At 39.5% G+C, this 18,067-nt stretch overlaps 1 protein-coding gene across 2 annotated transcripts; it reads right to left on the bottom strand.

The window, feature by feature from the left end:
• Window positions 1-2,156: 2,156 nt before the first annotated feature.
• On the bottom strand, window positions 2,157-17,509 carry rprd2a (regulation of nuclear pre-mRNA domain containing 2a). 2 transcript variants are annotated; one of them, XR_008829827.1, is made up of 12 exons: window positions 17,056-17,509; window positions 11,493-11,622; window positions 11,061-11,212; window positions 10,818-10,870; window positions 10,519-10,645; window positions 10,191-10,366; window positions 9,195-9,537; window positions 8,376-8,573; window positions 7,751-7,930; window positions 5,558-7,627; window positions 2,505-2,670; window positions 2,157-2,373 (listed from the first exon to the last, which is right to left on the bottom strand). XR_008829827.1 is itself a non-coding variant. In XM_056398692.1 (10 exons), exons 1-10 carry the CDS (start codon window positions 17,228-17,230, stop codon window positions 5,931-5,933), a joined length of 3,231 nt encoding a protein of 1,076 aa, XP_056254667.1. In that variant the 5' UTR covers window positions 17,231-17,509; the 3' UTR covers window positions 4,721-5,930. The 2 variants fall into 2 exon arrangements, 1 of the variants encoding a protein (XP_056254667.1); XM_056398692.1 differs by lacking the exons at window positions 2,157-2,373; window positions 2,505-2,670 and having other exon boundaries at window positions 4,721-7,627.
• Window positions 17,510-18,067: the final 558 nt, after the last annotated feature.

Genomic DNA, 18,067 nt, shown 5'->3' on the forward strand with positions numbered 1-18,067 from the left:
GCAAAAAAATAAATAAAATTCATATTTGAGAAGCCAGAATCTGCAAAAGTTGGAATTTGTTTTGTTGTTTTTACCCTGGTTCAGTTTTCTCTACTCAGTTGTTTGGCTGGTTTAAACAGGATTTAAAAGCATAACCAGAAAGGCCTAGCTTCAGTGACACCCTATACATTACATCTGTTGCACATCTGTATGTAATAATGTTTATCTGAAGTCTCTGTTAAATAAAATAAAATAAATAAATACATATTACTCCAATTGTGGGATAGCTCACCAGTCTGTCCACATAGTGTACACTTTAATTCAGTTTAATTAGTTTCCATCACGTAAAGTCTGTTGCAGTGACCAGAGAATGGATTGAATGCATGGTTGCACATGACTATCATCTACTAATATACTCAAACACTAAAATTAGACTGAAAGGCACTTTGGATGAAGGCATATAAAGAAAAGGCATATGTTAGGTAATGTTAGAAGTGAGGCAGTCAATTTTTAGGGGAGCATATTTCCTATAAATCAAAAGATAGACAGGAGGCATCTGCTCTGAAAAGATTTATCATATTTTTCGTTTTTTGTGTGGCCAATTAAAAAGCAGACGGTCCCTGACATCAAGAGATGTAAATCCGCCTTTTGTTCTCGCCGTGGAGCTGGCCGTGGTCCTGAAATGGCTCTACTCAACTCGTGACTCATTAACAGGGCTGCGATATTACCTCTCTGAGTGGAAAAAACACATCGTTTCCACGAATGTAGGTCTATTTGTAGATGCATGGACCGTAATTTCGTAGGACACGCACACATACACACCCTCTGTGAAATCTCGGCAGCATGTAAACAATGAACCCACATGACAGCGGGCTGCACACACCCGACATGCGCACGACGGCGACACTTCAAAGGAGTCACGATCTGGACCTGTTCGGCGCGAGCAATGGCAGCAACGTTATTAACACAGCGAACCTGTGGCCACAGATTTATCTACAGCCACAACATTAATTCCTTTATTTCCCACAGCAGAATATCTCATCGGCTTGTCTCTAACGTTAAGACTGCCATCTGCCATCAGTCACTAAATCCTATCTGCCTTCCGCCCTTCAACCCCAATTTAAGCCCATACTGTGCAGGCGTGGCAGCGACTGAGTTCTGATCAGGTAGAAATGGATGATCTACGTAACTGCGCTTTGAAAACGTGATGTGTGTCATTTTGACAATGGATGGCATTTTTTATTTTATTTCAGAGTGTAACCAACAACGACATCTGGTGACGAGTTGCAAACACATATGTCGCCAGTGGTGGTGTCTATGTTGCTGCTGTGACTCTGCAAAAGATATTCTATCTGAGGAATTGAATGTGTTTCTGTGTTTTTAACGGTGATGGGTGTTGAAAATATTACTTAATCATTTCTGCACCATTTACTTAAAGTATAGGCTATACATTAAATATTCTGTGTCCATTTCATAGTGTTATATTTAGAAGATATTTCTGTTTTTACTTGGGTCCTAAAAGTCAGTAAAAAGCTCCGGCAGTAAGTATTTCCACATAAATTTTGAAATAAGAAGGTATAAGGCGTCTTTGCTGCACTAGAATTATTAAAAAATGAAACTTAATTTTAGAAAATACCTCAAATAAATGGCTTTACAACAAAAAAAGCATGGAATATTTTTAATTTTTTCCATATGATTAAAAAAATGATTTGACTAAAATGGCTGGGAAAGATTTTTGAAAGGAACAAATGAATCATCATTTAAAAGGCGGTCACATGTTTTGCATGAAAGATCTTATTCAGCAAGTACCTTAAAGTTGTACTTAAGTGCAGTACTACATATAGTACTTGATGTACTTAGTTATATTTCACCAATGGCTTTAAATTCAAGACAAATGATTGCTTGGACAGAGAGCCTGATCTCTAACTCAAACAGACGGCAGAGATTATCAGGGGTCCTTGCTTTGTCCTCCAGTGAAATCCATGTATCTTCAAATTTGGTCATATAAACTGTCTCTTTATGAGTGGAGAAAATTCCCTGAATTCTTAGGCAAAAAAAAAAAAACACTCAGAACCGCAGTGGATTATGTGACAAAGGAGCAAAGTTTTTCTTAGCTCTATGAAAAACTGACCTTTTGGAGAAACATGGGTTTTCACAGGATAACTGTAAATAAACAGGCAACACAACTTTGCTTTAATTTGATGGGAACAATAATACTTTATTTCACAAAAATATGCATTCAGTTGACATTTTTACACATCTGGTGGTGTTGGTAATTCAGTGAGTGAGAGAGAGAGATAGAGAGGAGAGAGAGGATATGTTTAACAAGTAATCTTGGATGTACTTACTTCACAGACGGTCTCAGTCCAACCCTCCTGTTCTCCCATGACTCCTCTGAAACACAAGTAAACACACAGACACAGAGAGAAACAATTTCAGCATTTTATTTCCTCCCTGCCTATATTGCTTGTTCTGATTTCCTGCTGGTGGCACTCAGTGTCTGATGTATTAAACTGGTGGCTTACTCAGCTGCAGTCATGTCAGACCATGAAGAGCCATCACTGGAGGCGGCGCAGGATTCAAAAAGGAGAGTCACCAGCAGCACCGACCCCCCTCCCTCACTTCCATCAGTTAAACATGTGGGAAAGGGTTGCCATCACATCAGGCACATCAAAGTGTGGCTCTGGATCCCTGAGGATGAAAACAGGAGTCAGGAAGGGGGTGAAACAGGAAATAGGTTAGAATTCAAGGGGGTGGAAGATTTGTGCATGTGCAACATTCAAGAACAGGAAGTGTAACATTAAGAAAAAAAAAAAAATATATATATATATATATATATATATGAAAACGTGCAGAATCTAAAGGTAGACAAATCTTACATGATGTTTTTTTTTTTTTTGCTATGGCCGCTCCTCGTTTAATAAAGCAGTCCAACAAAGTGACAGTGCTCCTGGAAAGATCTACTGACATCTGGCGACGGCTGCCTCACCTAAACCGAGTGCACTATTTTCTACAGAGCATTTTATTATCTGCCTGCTTCACCTGTTGCTTCACTTCTTAAACGTCGGATTAACCAAAACGCATCGAATTCACTTTTAGCTTCACTTTGATTATTTAATCTAATTTGGGTTTTTTTTTTTTTTTGCGAGTCACATGAAGCACAATTTGTTCTCGTTAAAATCGATTTTTTTTTTTCCCCCGAAACGAAACCTGTAGAAATTAAAAGTAGATCTGAATTAAGCCCCGTTTTAACCACGCGGATTGGTCAGAAGCTCATGTAGATCGACGTGTTAAATAAATATTTTAAAAAAAATCAAGGATGGAATCAATAAAGTTGGGAGTTAAAATTTATTACATTTCTTTACGATGCTTACAAATCAATTAAAGTTTGGGATTATTTACGGTATAATATTCATAAGTGGCTTATTGTGATGGTTTCATTAATTTATCATTAATTTAGTGGCTCTAAGAGGAAACATCTGTTTTAGTACATGTAAGCAGATCTATTTCTTTTGAGAGCATAACCAAAATAATAATCAAACAAGGTTCTAAACAATCAAAAAGTCTAATTAACTAAGTCTAATTTTTTTTAATTAATCACGTAGGAGCTTTAATGCTCGCTTTGTAATTGCCTCATCAATCTGACTGATTATCACTTTGTCTTGCAAACTTGTCACATTAAAGCCCTGTGTGGAGACAGTCTGAACTCTAAATTCAAAGCCTCTCACATTCCTCTCTTCTGTTAATGAAGCAGGAATATCTGTGGAGCCAGAGGAAAACATCATGAGGGAAACAAGCAGCTGTTCTCCAAAGGGAGACAATGAACTCTCTACTGTACTGGAAATATAGAGGAGTGGGGCGGGGTGGGGTAGGGTATGCAGGGTGGGGGGTGGGGGGCGATATGCGTGGGGAGGGTGGGGGGGTGGCAAATCTAAAGCATTAATGTTGAATGTTTGCTGAGGCTGTAAAACTTCACATAAGAAAAATTCTCTTAGCTGCTTGAAGGAAAAGCTGATTCACGGTTTTAAGAGATTAAACTACAATAAATAATTCCACAACTCTACAGGTTCAGAAAGAACTAACTGAATATGTTAACGATGTAATCATACAGAATAACTTCAGTATATCATAAAATATATATAAACGTCAACTGCATGAAAAAATCTGTTCTTGCAAATTTGGAAGTTGTTGGATTGTTCTAAGTAACAGCAAAATAAAGTAACTCAACTAACTTTTCACTTTTTATGTTTATAATTTAAATGTCTGATTTAAAAAATGTTGACTATTTAGAGGAGAGAAATGTTTGTTTTTTTTTTTTTAAGGATTTTTAAATCTGACCAATAAAAAATTCAGTGTGGTCCAAAAGGTCTAAGACATGATCTCAGACTTTTGCACCCCACTGTATTTTCCTTTTAAATTTGCTGCTTGCTTCTTTGCAGTAACATCAAGTAACTAAATGATACAGAACACAATGCATTTTATTAAACTAATTCCCATTTAAATATAGTAAATATACCTAAGAATAAGGAGTTTTTCCATTCTTTGAGTGTAACATAACTTTAACCTCTCTGGCATAATGTTACATGGTAACAGCAACCTACTTTAGACCTAATAGGAAACTGATACTTTGACTATGACCAAACAATTTGTGACAATATTAAAATAATGATTAAATATTGCCATCAAATAGCAAAGTATTATTCTATAAAATGCAGAAAATGTAATTTAATTTGAATTCACTTTAATGGTCTTCTTAGAGATATTAGTATGCCAGTTTCTCTGGTAATTGCCAAAAGGATCATTTAAGCAAACCAAGATGTTGTGTATACACATGATGACTAGTAGTTCAGGGCCGTGGTGCAACAGTCCAAAGATCACAGGAAAGAAAATTAACAACACATTTTTTTAAACTCAGATTTTTATTAGTCAGTACAAGTAAAATGAAACTGAAGACGAGAATCTTCATCCCCTCCAAAAATGCACTTCTTCTGCGTCGGTGTTGGAGGGTGAAAAAATAACACACCTCTGTCCCCCTTTGACTAGATTTGTGTCGCTCTTCTTCAAGGAATTCAACGAGACGTGAAACTATCGCCGAAGGGATCTTACGCACTAGTAGAGAAAGCATGGCTTCACAAATATAACATTCGGAGTTGGAACAATGAAAAATTATTATTTCCCCAAATATGAAAATGGGTACACTGTGTCTTTCATACATACACCGTGTTTTTCATACCCAAAGTGAAATTTAAATTGATTTTTTTTTTACCAAAAGCTGCTGGGATACTGCTGCTATAGAAATGAAGCAGTCAGCACGGCTCACTGAAAAACTAAATAACAGCAGAACCAACGCACCAACTACATTCTTTTCTTATTCTCTTAGCAAAAATAACTATCCTCGGATTCAACTCGGAAGAAAATGAGGAACGGCCTGTGACTAGTTGACTTACACTTGACCGCATGCACACACTCATACCATGCACACACTCTGACCTATATCAAACTGATGCTCGATTACATATTTAATGCAATGCTTCATTATTGGAGCAAATAACACAAAAAGTGAATTATATATATCCACCTCTTATTTTCTTTAATCTTCTTTCTTCACTCTTCGGCTCAGCAGCCCTCTCAGAGCCCCCGTTTTCTTTTACATCTCTTGGTGTTGTCTCTGCTCAACCTTCTAAACCTCCTTTTTTCGTCGCCATTTTCAGTTATCTTCTGGTAGCTGCTGAGTTTTGCTCTTCAGGATAACCTTGTCTTGTGATGCCCACCTCAGTGTCTGCACTTCGATCCACCAACATTTGCTGTTTCAGATTTTCAGAGGCCTCTCGTGGCAGGGTGTGGACCTCAAAACGGAGTGACTTGCAAGTTACCGAACAGTCTTAAAAGTCCTGCCCCTGCCTTCATGACATCCACAGTGATTTGATGAGAGCTCAAAGCAACATCACCAGTCAGAATCGTGGGGGTGGAAAGGGTCTTTTCGGGGGGAACATTGGACCAGTATTTCCCCCTCCTCTTGGACCTGGACGTTTGCCTCTTAACCTTGGATTGGGGCCATGGAAACGAGGAAAGGGTGCATGTGGGGGTCCCCTAGGGTGTGGGTGGTGTGCTGGGTGGGGAGGCCGATGGGGAAGTCGTAGACTTGGATGACGGATGTCAAGATGAGTTGGTGGTGGTCTTCTTGGAGTGTAGTGCGGAGGAGGGGGGCTATGCCGCTGGTAGTCATGGGCATAGTAAGGGTCTTCTGAGGGTGAGAGTGGGGGAGTAATGCCTCGACCTCTGGGGTACTGGTGTGGAGGGCTGCCTGGCCTGTAGTATGGATCATCTGGGTGGTGGTAAGTGTCATCCTGAAAGAGAAGGGCATCTCGATGGCGGAGCTCATCGTGGTACCGCTCAAGGTCCTCCTGATAGCGCAAATCATCTGGGTGAGGGTGTAAATCCTCAGGGTGACGAGGGTGAGTGCGATCAAGTTCATATGGCGGATCATCTGAACGAAACATGGACTTATGCTGATGGTCGTGCACAACCATCCCACTGATGGCACTGTTTACTCTAGCCCCAGTTACCTCCCCTGTGTGGTTGATCGCCTGCTGATCTGGAGGAATCATTGCACTACTGGCCGCAGAAGGAGGGGCGTCGAAGGTGTGAGGAGGGGGAGGTAACTTTGGGACAGGTGGGAGGTTGCTTCTGAAGAAACCAGGGGATGTGGCGGCGCCCTGCTGGGAGGCCAAATTTTGACGTTCCAGAGCTTGTTCCGTTTGGTATGGATAAAGTCCTGGTGTCTTGTTTTCTCCGGGCACTGTCACATTGTAGCCCCTGGGTTGCTGAGAGCTGCCCTCTGGGTAGGTGTTACTAAACCAACCCCTTTTATTCACCCCCTGAAAGCCTTCAAGTGTCTGTGTGCCACTGGCACTGCCTGGGGCTCTTTCTCCTGGCACTGACCCTCCTGTTTGTGCAGAAATCTGCTGGTAAGGTGCTGTAATCCCATGCTCCGATTGCTGCTGGTAAACCTGCCCATTCTGAGCCACACCTGGCTGTAAGTGAGCCACACCTGGCTGCAGGTGAGCTTGCTGTTGCAAGCTTTTGAGGTTTTTCTGAGTGCTATTCTGGTATGCAGTGGGAGCCGTTTCTCCAATAGATGACTTATTTGTGTTGGAAGCGAACGGGACCACCATAGGCTTGTCCATGATCTCATCTTGAGTTGGGGTGCCTCCGCCCTCATCCCGCACTGGGGTCCCTTCCTGGTTGTCTGTGCCAGTTACTGGGCTGAGATTTTCCCCTCCCGCTGGGTTCGTAGTGAAACCCAGGTCAAATGTATTAAAAGCTGGGTTCCCCTGCAGGAAGCTGTGGATTTTCGACTCTAAACTGTTAGAGGACGAGGGTTTCTCTGGCTCTGTTGTCAAATCCATGTCTCTATGGAGAGCCTGGACCAGGGCGGAGGCTGGGTTGGAAGTCTGAGGAGGGACCTGGGATCTTGTGCTCTGCCTTACAGTAGAGCTGTGTGAAGAAGGCACAGGTGCAACAGAGGAGAGAGACAGGCTCTGAGAGGGTGCTGCTGATGCAGATGTGGATGAGGGAGGAATCTTGCCTGTATTGGAGGAGGCTGTGGAGACATTTGCAGCTGGGCTGCTCAGAATAGAGCTGATGCCTAAGTGAAGAAAAGAAGAATAACAAAATGTATTTTAAGCAAGCTGCTTTTAATAAACAATATAAAATTGATACATTAATAACATTTTGGTTTTAAACTAAGCAGAGTACTCCTTATTCTCACCCTCAAGGCTGCCTTGGCCCTGGACTTTGGACAGAGCACTGAGGAGGTCTGCAGGACTCACATCCACCTTGGAAAGGAGGTTTACCAGTGAACTAGCATCCTGAGAGGCCACAGAAACAGGTGTTGTCCTTACTGAGGAGCCAGTAGTTGCAGCTGCAGAAGGACTCTCTACCAAAGGTCCTGCGAGACAGAGAGCAACACTCACTTCAAATGTACATCACCAACAGACATGTTAACTGTTAAACCAACAAAAGCACTTCAACAATTTCAGTGAAATTAGAACTATTACAGGAGGATGCTGAGACTCAGACAGCTTCAGTTCCCACTACATATTACATTTGCAAAGATAGTTAGTTCTTTCATAGCAGATGTCAACACACACCAATCAATCATCATCATCAAGATTTTTTGGTACACGACATAAAAACTCTCCATTACATTTTTATACCTTTTTACAATTTATTTTATTTTGAAAGAGTGGAATATTATGACATCAGAGGTGCATTGTACAGATGTATATTATATCACGAGACATGGTTGTGAGGTTAAAACACAGAAACAGTTATAACAAATGAAACATGTTTCATTCAGTTTTATTGATGTCAGGACAGGCACCAGCACTCACCTGTGTTCTTCATGACTGAGTTTAAACTATTGAAGATGGACCCAATTTTACTCATGTCAACACTTTCCACAACTGCAGGTGCTTCTACAGGATGCGTGACCCGTGGGGCAGGCCGCTCTGTTGCTACTGATGGCTCCTTTTTTACAGAGACAGGAGTGGACACCTCTGCGTGGGTGGGACATTCAGTCTGCTCTTCAACTGATAAGAGAAATATGGCAGTGAGAGAGAGCTTGGATCCTATCAGATATGCACTCTATGTAATGATTTTAAATAAGTGTAGTTATTTTAAGTTTGTTTTTAGGTCAGGCAATGACTTTGCCGCTGATTTTCTACAAATGAAGATTTCCAGGTAAGGAGAAGTCACTCCATTCATTATTGAATTAATGGAATATGATGCAAAAAATACTGACATGGTTTTACATTAAGAAGTGCTATAGCCAATACTGGATATAAAACTGTAAAATTATACATTTGCTGCTGCTTGTAGTTGTTAATGTATCCAATGTTCATTTGGTGGCTTTATGGCTGGTAATGAGTGATCCAGAGAAAAATCATGGAATCCAGGTTGGAAGTAAAATACTTGGATCTTCTCCATAAACATGCGATATGATTTTCTTGTGATTTTCGGCATGATTCAGTGACTCCACTTTCATATTTTAAGTGGTGCTGCTCCTTTTCATTATTTCAACACATTTTCAACAGAATTCTGCCACAGAAAGCCAGGAAATAATCACAAATTCAAATCTTTTAATAGTGCCTTTAAAAAGCCATCACTGTGCAGTCAGTCAGAGAGTCCCTCATCATCAGCCCACTCCTCACCTATAATGCCACCACTGTCCATTTCCTCTTCAGAGAGCTCCATGTCTTCCACTTCACGATTGTCATTCTGTCCCAGAGTCTGTGCGTGTCTCGGGGATCCTCCCGGTGAGGACAGAGGGCTCGGGGCCGGTGGCTCTGCCTCATCATCCATAGCAGAGCCATCAAGATCTGGATCGGGGTGGGCCATTTCCAGACCATGGAAAGGGGACTCAGACCCCGTTGGAGACGGTGCATCTGCAGAGGGTGAGGGGATCGGCGACTCGTCCAGGTCTGGTAAGGTAGACTTCAGGGTGTCCAGCTTACGCTTGAGGTGGGACACTCGGTTAGCAAACGTTTGGTAGGCCTTGAAAGAAGAGATAATGATGTATTAAGAAATGAAAAATTAAACCAAAACTGTGACTCAATGGTTTTTCATGTTGAGTAAACATATCTAGTATTTTTCTTTCTTAAATATTTATATATTATTATTTCAATGTGTACAATGTGTTCAATGTGTACAGTTAAGATGAAGCTTATTCTGTTGTACTTACAGCACTTCTAATATTTTTGTATTTCCTTTTTTAGCATCCTCCTCATATTAGATCTTTTATGCATGGAAATGTGGGCCTTCCATTTAATCCTGAACTAAATTTATGCTCATACTGCCATAAGACAACAGGAATTATTTTTATTTTGGTCTTCATGTATATACTGGTGATTTGTCCTAGGTGGTTCTCTGCATGTTATGGACAAGTAGAGTGACTAACGAAAAAGAGCCTGAACAAAATAACTCCACTTAGGGCTAAAAAACAATGCCAGCACAATTTTACTTTAATGTACCCATTTTAATAAATTATATGGATGCAGCATTGCAAATAGATTCATAGTTGCAAAAGTGTGAATCGAGGGTTGCATTATATAAGCTACTGGAGATGTAAAAAGCTACAGATACATTTTCTTATGATTGAGAATTAAAGCTTAAAACAACAAATATGAGTACAAATCTGTGCCACTTACATTGGCGACAATCTTGACCTCCTTGTACTGCATCTCATAGAAGATATCCGCATTGCTAAGGGCCTCCAGGAGAGGAGGTCCTGTTTTGCTTTGTTTGTCAAGAAACTTGACAAACTCCTGTAGCTGTGCGCTTCCTTCCTCAAAGTCTTTGGAGAATTTCTTTCCTCCGGCCTTATCTATAAGAAGGAAATTAATGTAGGTATGATTTTTAGGGAATGGTTAAAAGAGAAAGAGACAGAGACATCAAAACCATTGTTGATCTTGACTCATCTAAATACACTGCAGTAGGGTAGATAGTAGGGCAGTAGAAGATGACTTAGTCAGGCACCTTTAAGTTTCCTGAGGGCTTCAGAACTGCAGATGTCAACTCTCATAGCTGCCAGCTGTTTTTCTCTCAGGTCCACCTCCTCGAGAGATCTCTTGTACTTGGACAGTTGGTCTATTAGTGCCTGGGGCTAAAGCAGATGGAGCAGTCAGTCACATTATCAGACCAACATAATATTTGAGTAAATGAGGAAACAACAACTACGAGCATAGCTATCTTTTGTTAGCTTCATCTGTAAAATAAAAATGTTGCAGTATAGTTAGGGTTTTTAGATGAACTTAAAACTTTAATTTCTTGCTTACCACAAACTCCGCAACAATCTTGGACTGTAGATCGGCTTTAGACTCAACTGGAGCTTTAAACAATATGAAAAAAAAAATCAGAAATCACATCAAACAGCAAAGTATCAGTATTTGGGTAACAAAATAAAAAAAAAAATATAATAATAACTTCCAGAAGTTATTAAAATGAGTTATTAATAATGAAAATAAAATCAAAACAGTGCATAGTTGGCAAAGTGAAAGACAATAAGCCTACACACTTACTTTTTTGCTCCACAGGTGTCTCAGGGGGGGACTCATCTTTGACTAGGCTACTCCTAAGCTCGGCAATGAGTGTCCCTGAATACACACTCCTGTCCTCCCAGATGGACAGTATCCTTTCCACTGATTTAATCACCTTAGGGTCACCTTCATGGCTAGAGAAAGGAGACGGGATAACACAATAAGAACAACGGATTTACAAATTTATTTTGTTATAATGAAATTTATTTAAGTGTGAGGAATTTCTCTGAATGAATAAAACACAGGCAAGGACAGAGGAGACTGAGGAAGTGAGAAGACAGAGGAGGTTGACAGGAAGGAAAGGATGAAGAAGGCAACCTACACAAATATTACCATTTCATCTAATGTACATATATCTCAAGAATGACTGATATAACTGCCCCCACATAAAACCACGCTCTGCAAACAACTTACTTGATCAGCACGAAGGCTTCCGGAAGCATCTCAGCGAATGCCGTACGATAGACGATGGCATTTTTCCTTTTGCAGTTCTGAATGACATCGTTGGCGAGGTAAAACAGGTTGAGCCTGTGTGGAGCATCACCTGTTATAGGACAGAGAGAAAGTAAAGTTAGTTTCACTGGGAGGACAGATATTCTGCTGAGGGAAGCTGAGTCCAAATATTCTGAATCATCTCTTTTGGCAGTTTTCAAATATTTGTAGACATCAGCAGTGCTGCAACGTATTGATAATTTTTTATTATTAATCATCTACACTATGTCAAAATGACCAGCATCTGTTACTAACAACCCTAAACAATACTAGGTCAAAACTTGTATATGCCAGGACCGCTTCGTAGGCTTAGTAGGTTACAACCTTTTATCTCTTTGCTTCTATCCTGCTCTATGTGCTAACATATACATATACATATATATATAAATAAATATACATATATATATATATAAATTTCCAATTAAGCTGTATCAGGTAACACATCACACACATTACTTGGCTGTCTTGTAATTCTGTAGTTTTGGCTATATTTAATTGTAAAAAAAAAATTACTCGGAGAGAAAGTTAGAAGTGACAGAATATTAGAATGTTTTCACATATAGTCCTTTTTAAACAAACCAAACTCAGTCCTGTTAAAGCGGACCTACAGAAAATACTTTTTGCGATGTGACTTAATTTGAATGAGGACAGGAGTTGTCTTTAAGATGCATTTCAGCGCTGATGGAGCCTCAGTTCTCTTTATGTTCACTATAACTATAGTTCCTCTGGAGCTGCTTTGGATTATGGGTAGCTTTCACCTGGAACAAGGTGGCTGCTGCTATACCTATCCACATATTTGGCTAAATTCATAACACAATATAGTATATTGTATGTGTAAACACACACACACACACACACACGCACACGCACACGCACACGCTTCAGATACCTGGCATTCGACTGACCAATGCAGGAATTATGATTGGTCAGTCAGTCAGTCAGTCAGTAACACTTTTTATAAGGTTGGCCCAGCTGTTGCAGTCCAGCCAAAAATGACAAAAAAGTCAACCAGCAGCTAAACATAAACGCATTAGGGTTGTCACGATACCAAATTTCTGTTTCGATACCGATACCAATATGTATTTCGATACTTTTCGATACTTTTTGTAAAAAATATTTCATTATATTATGTATTGCGTTAATGGGTTATTTAAATATTTAAAGAATGTAATTTAATTTTTTAAAATATATTTTTTTATGTATTTATTAACCATGGACATGTTTTAGCTCTCTGTTTGCAGGCTACTGTAGGTTTACTACTGGGCTGGGAGGGGCTTTGTACTTCTTTCATTGACATTACAGTGCAGTGAACAGGTGAACAACATTATCACCTGTCGTTCTTGACTGAAGTCTCGGAACAAGTCCGCATGGTTGTCCTTTAAATGTTACGACAGGTTTGAAGTGTTGGCTCCTTCTGCGAGACACACTTTGTAGCACCGCTTGCACTGCGGTGCCTCTGGGTTCAGTGGCTCGCCTTTATCGTTCGGTTTGAACCCGAAATATTTCCACCCCGTACTTCGGGCCCCTATTTTGACCACAAGTACGGGCTTTTCTGCAGCTGCCATCTCTATCTACTGTATTTTCTTCAACCCGCTCCGTCTGTCTAAGACGCGACTTGTCCTTTCTCTCTCCTCCTCAGTCTAAACATGCGAGTGCGCGTGGGACGCGGCTTACATCCTCTCGGGCAACTACGTCACACTCGCTGGCCTCGCTGTGCTTAAAGAGACAGGCTCCAATTTACCAATTCATTTGCATTCAATAAAATGAAATAAAAGTACCGTTTGTTTTTAAATGCCGGTATAGTACCGTTTTCAAAACTCTAGTATCGCGGTACTATACTGGTACCGGTATACCGTGCAACCCTAAAACGCATAACTGAGAAAAGCATACAAATCTTACTGTATGTTAAGCAACATGTAAGATGTTTGGTGTTTACTTAATGCATGACAATAAAAAATAAATGTATCATTCTGATTAGGTAAATGGCAGATAGATACATGACAATAATCATTCATGAATTATTGAAATTGTGATTAATTATCTCTCAATCAATAAAGTTGTTTAATTAGAGATAAGAACTGACCACAAGTATGAGAGAGAGTCATGAAAGAGAGCATGTAATCAATAACTATATGACATTTAACCAACATCAACTATGCAACATAGAATTACCCACGATCACAGACTTGATGATTTAGTACTGAGGAGAGCTTTATGAGGGGGCATGAAATAACTACATAGTTTACATACACACATAGGGCTGAGTATCATTTGACATATTTTGATATACACAATCTAGTACAAACACTAAAGCTATCATTTTATTCATACTTCACTGAGTTCACCTTTTCCCACAAAACCTTTTTTAAATTTAACAAATAAAGCAAACCTCTCAACTACATAATGCAATCATCACATTGAAGAGTTATCACAAGTATAATCCTTATTTGCCAACTTAAGTTACTTGACAATTTTAGAAGCTATGCTACAGATATAATTCATCAGTGCTTTTAAAGCACTAGGTTATAATAACCAGCCATACTAATGCAATACAACTATGTTGTCAAAGCACAAACCTCAGGAGTTACAACTTTCTGACAACAGGACAAAAAAAAACTGTTCTATCCTTTTTTAAAGGGTTATACTATCAGTTATTTGTATTTAACTCACCAACAGAACATCTGCCCAAAAGAGTTCACTCTAAAATTATTGCAAGGAAAACCGGCATTGACATGTGTGATCTGTTCAGCAGGACCATGGATAAAATTATAAACCATACAAAAAGTTTTTTCAGACTCTTCTCAGTCAAACTGCATTTGAGCAGACTGAAACACAGTTTACTACACACTACTATAAACACAAACTGCATGCTGAGACAAAAAGGACAATAGTGAGCCATGGTCACCTCTAACGTATGACAAATGTCTCCACTTTCATGGGGCATGGGAATGAAATCAAGGTCTACCATCGAACCTTGGCATCTAGTCCATAATACAATTCCTTCCTTATCTCCAGACAAAAACACAGAAAAGGCTTTGCAATGTCAAAACAGCAACACATCAAAAACACAAAATTCATTTAACAGACAAAAAAAGGTTCCTCCATTAATCACAACAAATGCAAATGTGCAGAATGTAATGGAAGAAAAGGTAATTACAGTCAGTCAAGTTGCAGTTGACATCCATGTCTGTCCAGACTCAAATATATGTAGTGAAGACTTTGAAGGAATTTAATGTAAAAAAAAAAAAAACCCACTAGGTATGTTTTATTATAATTAGCATATGAATTCATGAGTTATGGCCAAAAACATGTTTGGTGAGATCACAATGACCTTGACCTTTGGCACAAACGTTCACTTGGACTCACAGATGAAGACATTGGTGGTCAAATTTGAAGAAATTCCCTCAAAACGTTCCTGAGAAATTGTGTTCGCAAGACTGGGACAGAGAGGCGGACAGACAACTCAAAAACATAATCTCTCCGGCCAAGGTTGTCAACAGCATGGAGGCATAAAAAGATCATAAATGGAACAATGAGCTGGCAGTCTTTTCTCTGTTAATCTATATAAACTTCACATCAAATGAAAAAGCAGCATAGAAAATTGTTCTATGCTAAAGGCCATCAACAAAAGATTATTGAACCCTTTCAAATAATTCTTGTGGTTATACTGTATTGACTCTACAGGTGCAACCTGTAGTATGTCCATTATCGATTGATCTGTCCCTTGCATTTTCAATTGTTTAGTCTGAAGACATTACAATTTCCCAAATAGAAAGGTTAAAACATGTTTAAACCTGTTTGGTCTGACCAACCATAAGATATTTAATTTATAATGATATAAAATAGAGAAAGGACACATTGTGTCTTGAGCAGACAGAAAAATATTCAGCACTGTTCCTTAATATATAATCTAAACAATTAATCAACTACAGAAATGTAGATCATCACATTTTTGTCAATTGTCCATTTAATGGACAAATTGATTTACATATTCAGATGTTGATATTCCTTGAATAAATGCGCAATCCATCCAGTTTAATGCAGTCATAATGTTCAATTCATTTAATAAACCTAATACATATGTCTTATACCATTATTATTGTTTCAGTGCTATGGACTTTTCTGTTTAGTCCTTGTCGACTTGTGTTCTGAATAACTTGGTTTCAGAGACTTCTTTGACATTGATTCCTCCAGCAGCAGGCCTCTTAAACCCAGGCATTGCAAACGGGTCTTATAAACATATACAGAAAACTCAGCGTGTAGAAAAGGCTCATGCAATACATCTCTAATTAAAGAAATACAGTATTTCAGAAGACAATGCCATACTGCAACCACAGACTGACGAGCACAATTTCTTACTGTTAATCAACTCTCACACACTTGCTCACACTAAGAAGAGCCCAAAGCTAAAGTTACACGAAGCCAAACCTACAAACAGAAGCAGAAACAAAGATGGCAAATGCTTCAAATCCACAGCTCACCAGCGACAGCTCATGTGAATCTCATACAAGGTACAAAGCAGGGATAAGCTGTATATTGATAATTTGTTATGAAACATTCTGTGCAGGATTTTGACTGTAATATCTCCATATAGTGTATATGTTGCATTTTCTAGTTTTTAACATATTGCAAAAAAATGCATTTGGTAGATAACCAGTGGATTTGAACTGGTAACTTTGACCACTCTACTATTGATAATGGTAAATTCATTCCTTTACATCCTGAAAATACCAAAAAAAACCAATGTTCTAGTTTAAATCCTATATACCATCACTCTTATACATCTGTTACAGTAATATGCCAATATTTCTAATTTTGCAGCTAACTTCTTGTATGTGCAGTGCCAAGTGTCAATAGACCAACATGCAATACTACAAAACTAAACCTAACTGCAAATACAAAGTAAGGCCACAAAATTATGTACTAATGCCGTACTCAGATGACACTGTACTTAAATGGTACAAATTCCCACACAAAGTTGTAAATAACCAAATTCCCAATTAACAACGGATACATTGCAAACCTGGGACTCATGGGGCCCCTGGAGGTGGGGCCCTGGAGGTGGGGCCCTGGAGCTTTGCCTGGCTTGTAATCGATCCCTGAATAGCACTACAAACAATATACAAACATCCCCCATAACAAGAACTTTAATAGATATCGTAAGTTTGTCCTGTCAACAAATGAGGCAGCTTAATTTACACTTACATTGGAAAATATTTTATCAAGCGGGAAATAATACCATTTAAAATCAACATAGCACAGCATTTGCTAACTGGCTACACTTGGAGGAGCGCACATTTTAAACTCCACGGTAAACCGGTGTTCCAAGCTAGGAAACTTCTGACGATTACTGAGTCATAAACAGCAAATATTAGTTCATAGTTACTTAGGCCACTGGAAGGACTTGGATCACGGTGTCCAAACGAGCGCACAACTCCAATCGGAAGCAACAACGGTCAGTTTAACGGCCAGCAAAGCTACTTACATTTCCTCAAACACTTGATCCAGTGTCGCACAATCAGGCTGTGGTACTTCTTGTTGTCGATGCACCACGTTGACAGTCCTTGGATTGAATCCATCGTGTTTGTGACACTTTGAAATTTCCGGGCTAAAGTAGACTCCAGAGATCCGCCAGAAGCGGCTCCTGCACCCGCTGCCATGACCGGAGGAGCTCGCGGTGCACTCTACCATTCCAACACCAACTGAAGTTAGCCGGGGCTAGCACTTAGCTTAGCATACTAGCTCAGCGTAGCACAGACGTTATCGCGTTCAGTAGACTCTCAGTTGTCATTATAATGTTACAGAGCCTTAAATGTGCAGTATGCTGTTTGCTTCTAGAAAGTATCCGCCGTGAGCGTCTCAACCACCGCAGGTAGTTTATATCATTGCGTATTCAAAGCTAGAACTTAGCGCCTTACGACATCCTGAGGTCTGTTTACTCGTTGCTGGTGGAGCGATGAAGGACACTTCCGCAATTACGACGTGGTTATAGCGCCACCCAGTGGCACGGAAGCAAATATTTGTTCGCGCCACCTACTGCATGTTACTAGTAACGGCATATGGACAGTGGTTAAAGAGGTATTCATTTGTACTTTATGTATCAGAGGTTTTAGTACTCATTGTGCAGTATGACCTCTTTACAAGTGCTATATGTGCAAACGTTCCATGCATAAAAGTGAAGTGAGGATGCTTTCAAAAATAATGCCATGAATAGTTTTTATTTATTAAATCTGCGATAAAGAGAAAAAATTTAAATAAATTTTGCTGTGACCAAGATGTACCTTTAAAACAGCACCAATTATCTCTAATTCACTTCCACATATTGTTTGTCAAGGTACTTGGTAGGTAGGTTGTTGCAAGCATCTTGGAGATCTTGCAGCACAGTTTTTGTGCCTCAGTGTCTTCAGTCTCTTCATGTAATCCCCAACTGACTCCATGATGTTGAGATCAGCGCTTTGTGGGGGCTTGACCATCTGTTGCAGGACTCCTTGTTCTTC

This window comes from Seriola aureovittata, chromosome 16 (genome assembly GCF_021018895.1).
Source record: "Seriola aureovittata isolate HTS-2021-v1 ecotype China chromosome 16, ASM2101889v1, whole genome shotgun sequence".
Lineage (NCBI taxonomy): Eukaryota > Metazoa > Chordata > Actinopteri > Carangiformes > Carangidae > Seriola > Seriola aureovittata.

Excerpts from the sequence above, each read along its gene's own strand:
- rprd2a (XM_056398692.1), bottom strand. The coding sequence starts at position 17,230 with ATGGCAGCGGGTGCAGGAGCCGCTTCTGGCGGATCTCTGGAGTCTACT. Across the intron at positions 10,646-10,817 it reads AGATTGTTGCGGAGTTTGTG|CCCCAGGCACTAATAGACCA; the intron begins GTAAGCAAGAAA and ends CATCTGCTTTAG. Across the intron at positions 10,367-10,518 it reads AGCCCTCAGGAAACTTAAAG|ATAAGGCCGGAGGAAAGAAA; the intron begins GTGCCTGACTAA and ends TCCTTCTTATAG.